General features: G+C 43.1%; 1 protein-coding gene across 1 annotated transcript; it reads left to right on the top strand.

The window, feature by feature from the left end:
* Nucleotides 1-581: 581 nt before the first annotated feature.
* Nucleotides 582-1,409, top strand: LOC9324807. The gene is made up of 2 exons (XM_021010078.1): nucleotides 582-699; nucleotides 768-1,409. The coding sequence occupies exons 1-2, from the start codon at nucleotides 664-666 to the stop codon at nucleotides 1,407-1,409; spliced, it is 678 nt and encodes a 225-aa protein (XP_020865737.1). The 5' UTR covers nucleotides 582-663.
* The last annotated feature ends 1,394 nt before the right edge of the window (nucleotides 1,410-2,803 follow it).

Raw genomic sequence — 2,803 nt, forward strand, 5'->3', positions numbered from 1 at the left:
TTACAACAAATCCCCAAGTTCTCCTTCTCCTTCTATTAGGCAGACTGATCCTCAACCATCTCCAGTGGTGGTAGCTCCTGAAAACCATTCTGACCAGTGTCAACGCCCCTCTCAGCAGCAGCCACCACTCGCAAATGAACAAAATGTCGGGCCTGTTGAGGTTATTACTATTTGATATTCTAAGTTTACTCACTCATTGATGCCTTAATAACTTTTTTTCTTTTTTTAGGGTACCGCTTTTTCTGAATCATCTGGGTCGCGCAGCAGGACTCCTGCTGATGAAGTGGTATGTTATTTATCTTGATTACCTGTTTTTTACACTCTCTACTACCCACCTCTCTTCCTATTCATATACTTTTTCCAAGATCGAGGAAGCTTCAATGGGAGGAGATTGCGGGGATGGTCAGATTGTAGCTGGGGGAGACGCTGTCGCCATGTCTGCAAACTACAAGAAGTTGATGGTCCTTGACATACCGCCTATGTAAGTTTTTCTACTTTTGTCTGCTTGCTTTAATTTCTTTAAAGCTCCTGTGTAGGCAGGGTTTGTAGATCTCCTTTAATCTATTTACAGATTCATATTATTTAATGAACACCTATGACATTTCATGAACTTTGTGTAGGGCATTCGGTGATGGTTTAGTGATCAAGGACTCTGAGTTGCTCATGATACCCACTATCATCCCTCCTGGCTATCCCAATGTTAGTACCCTTCCTTCCATATGTTGCAGCTGTTTACATTTGGCTTATGGTTTTTTATGTTTCCATAGGTAATGGACGCTTGTGTATCTGTCTTACGTGAGACCCTGTTTGACAACACTGATCCTGCTTCTGATCCTCGTGCTGATTTGCTTCCGTGTAAGTTCTATGGCTCGTTGGCGGTTCTGTATGCGAAGTTCAAGAAGGTGAAGCGGAAGGAAACTTTTGAGTTTTATCCCGCTCTTATCAATGAGATCACTACGAGGTTTAAGGCAACAGGCAGAGTTTGGCTGTCGCACATTGATCATTTGCTCTCTCCATTTAACATTGATAAAAATAGGTGGATAGCTGTTCACATTGACCTGACCTCTCACACTCTCACTGTGCTTGATCCAACTGCTGCTGCACGCCGGGGATCCCGTCTTAAGCCTGAGCTCGAGTTTATATGCGAGATGTTTCCTTATCTGGTACGGAAGGTTGGTGGCTCTGATCTAATGAAGAATTTCCCGCTTCAGCCACTCACCTTTGCTAGGAACACACATGTTTCCCAAGCGACTAACATAGCTAACAGTGGGATGCTCTCCTTGTTATTGCTGGAAGCATATGCTACAGGCGGGATGGACAAAGCGGTGCATGTTAAGGAAGATGGCATGCGCCTGCGTGCTGAGGAGTTGGTGGTGCAGATGTACGAGCACTGTTGTGGTGAACTTTGATGGCTGATGTGGCCTTACTCATTGGTGTACCCTCCTGGACTCTAATTTATCTTTTTTTTTTGCAACTATTCGGCTTTGTCAATTTCTTTCCCTTTCTGTTATGTTGAACCTTATTTCTTCTTTTGTTGTTTTTTGCTTCACGACTCTAGGATGTTTTACTAGTGTCTTTGTACCATATCTGTGCGAGTGGATGATGTGGTTTGAACCTTGAAGTGTGTTTATTTCCATATGTCTTTGACTTTTAACTGTTACATATTCGGACAATTGTTTGCAATATATCATATTCATACCTTAAGTTTGAAGCGTACATTATTATTTAACTATCCACCAGCTATCATAGATACTTATAGAGAAACATGGACTGGCAATATTAGTTGTAGTTATTTAATTTCTTTGGATTAAAACACTAAGTGTTGCACCGTGCGCACAGCATTTTTAACAATTAAAGCCTTATTAATGAAAATAGAAGATTACTTAAATATTTAACAGTCCATATGTAACATAGGTACTTTCAAACATATGAAAATTCAGAGATACCAAATAGTTAATTTCATCCAACCAGATGTAAGTTAGGGCAACTCCATCCGAGCAGCACTCCTGCTGTGGATGACGGCGGCCACACCCAACACGAAACCTAGCAAGGACACCATGCCCATAGTCCTAATCATTTTCTCCTTCGCCCTCATCTTCCCTAATGCCACCTGCAGGACTTCGTTTTCTTTTTTCAGCCTTTCAATGAGAGCAACCATTTCTTGAGTTTGTTGGGTTTCGTCTCCCTCGCCGCCACAAGTTCCCAGCGCGCGTAGCCTAGCGATCTGTTCCGCCTGTTCCCGAATCAAGTCCCTCGCCTCGAGTAACGCTACTTTCTGCCATCCATACGGCTTCTCTACATCCCGCCAGCGAAAATAGTCGCATACATTTTTATACCCTTCGCCGCACCCGTAAAATCTTCTCCCTGGATTAGCGTCCGTCCAAGCCTGACGAAGTACTGCTGTTTTACCGCAGTAGCAGAGAAAACCGCCTTCTCGTTGGACAATGCTTCGGTCTCCCACCGTTGAACTTGATCCACTTCCTGATGAGCTGCTCTTGTTTTTCGGCATCATTTTCTCCAACACATAAGCTGTTATCCTAAACCTTTTTTTCTTCTTAAACTTACAGGCTCCAACCTCTCAAGAAATATCAGGCGGTTTTTTCCAACGTGGCGGACCCCACAACTTCACGCGGTGGGCATTTATTGTGTTCTCGTAGCAGGGAGCTCTACAAAACTAGGTTCCCTAGTTCGTCTCGTCACATCCATCATATCTGTTCACATAGTGTAGCGTTATCTTCAAGAGGCATTATCGTTTGGATATTCATATAATGTCTGAGTAAAACTACGTTATCCAAGTTGCAAT

This window comes from Arabidopsis lyrata (genome assembly GCF_000004255.2).
Source record: "Arabidopsis lyrata subsp. lyrata unplaced genomic scaffold ARALYscaffold_2, whole genome shotgun sequence".
Taxonomy (NCBI): domain Eukaryota; kingdom Viridiplantae; phylum Streptophyta; class Magnoliopsida; order Brassicales; family Brassicaceae; genus Arabidopsis; species Arabidopsis lyrata.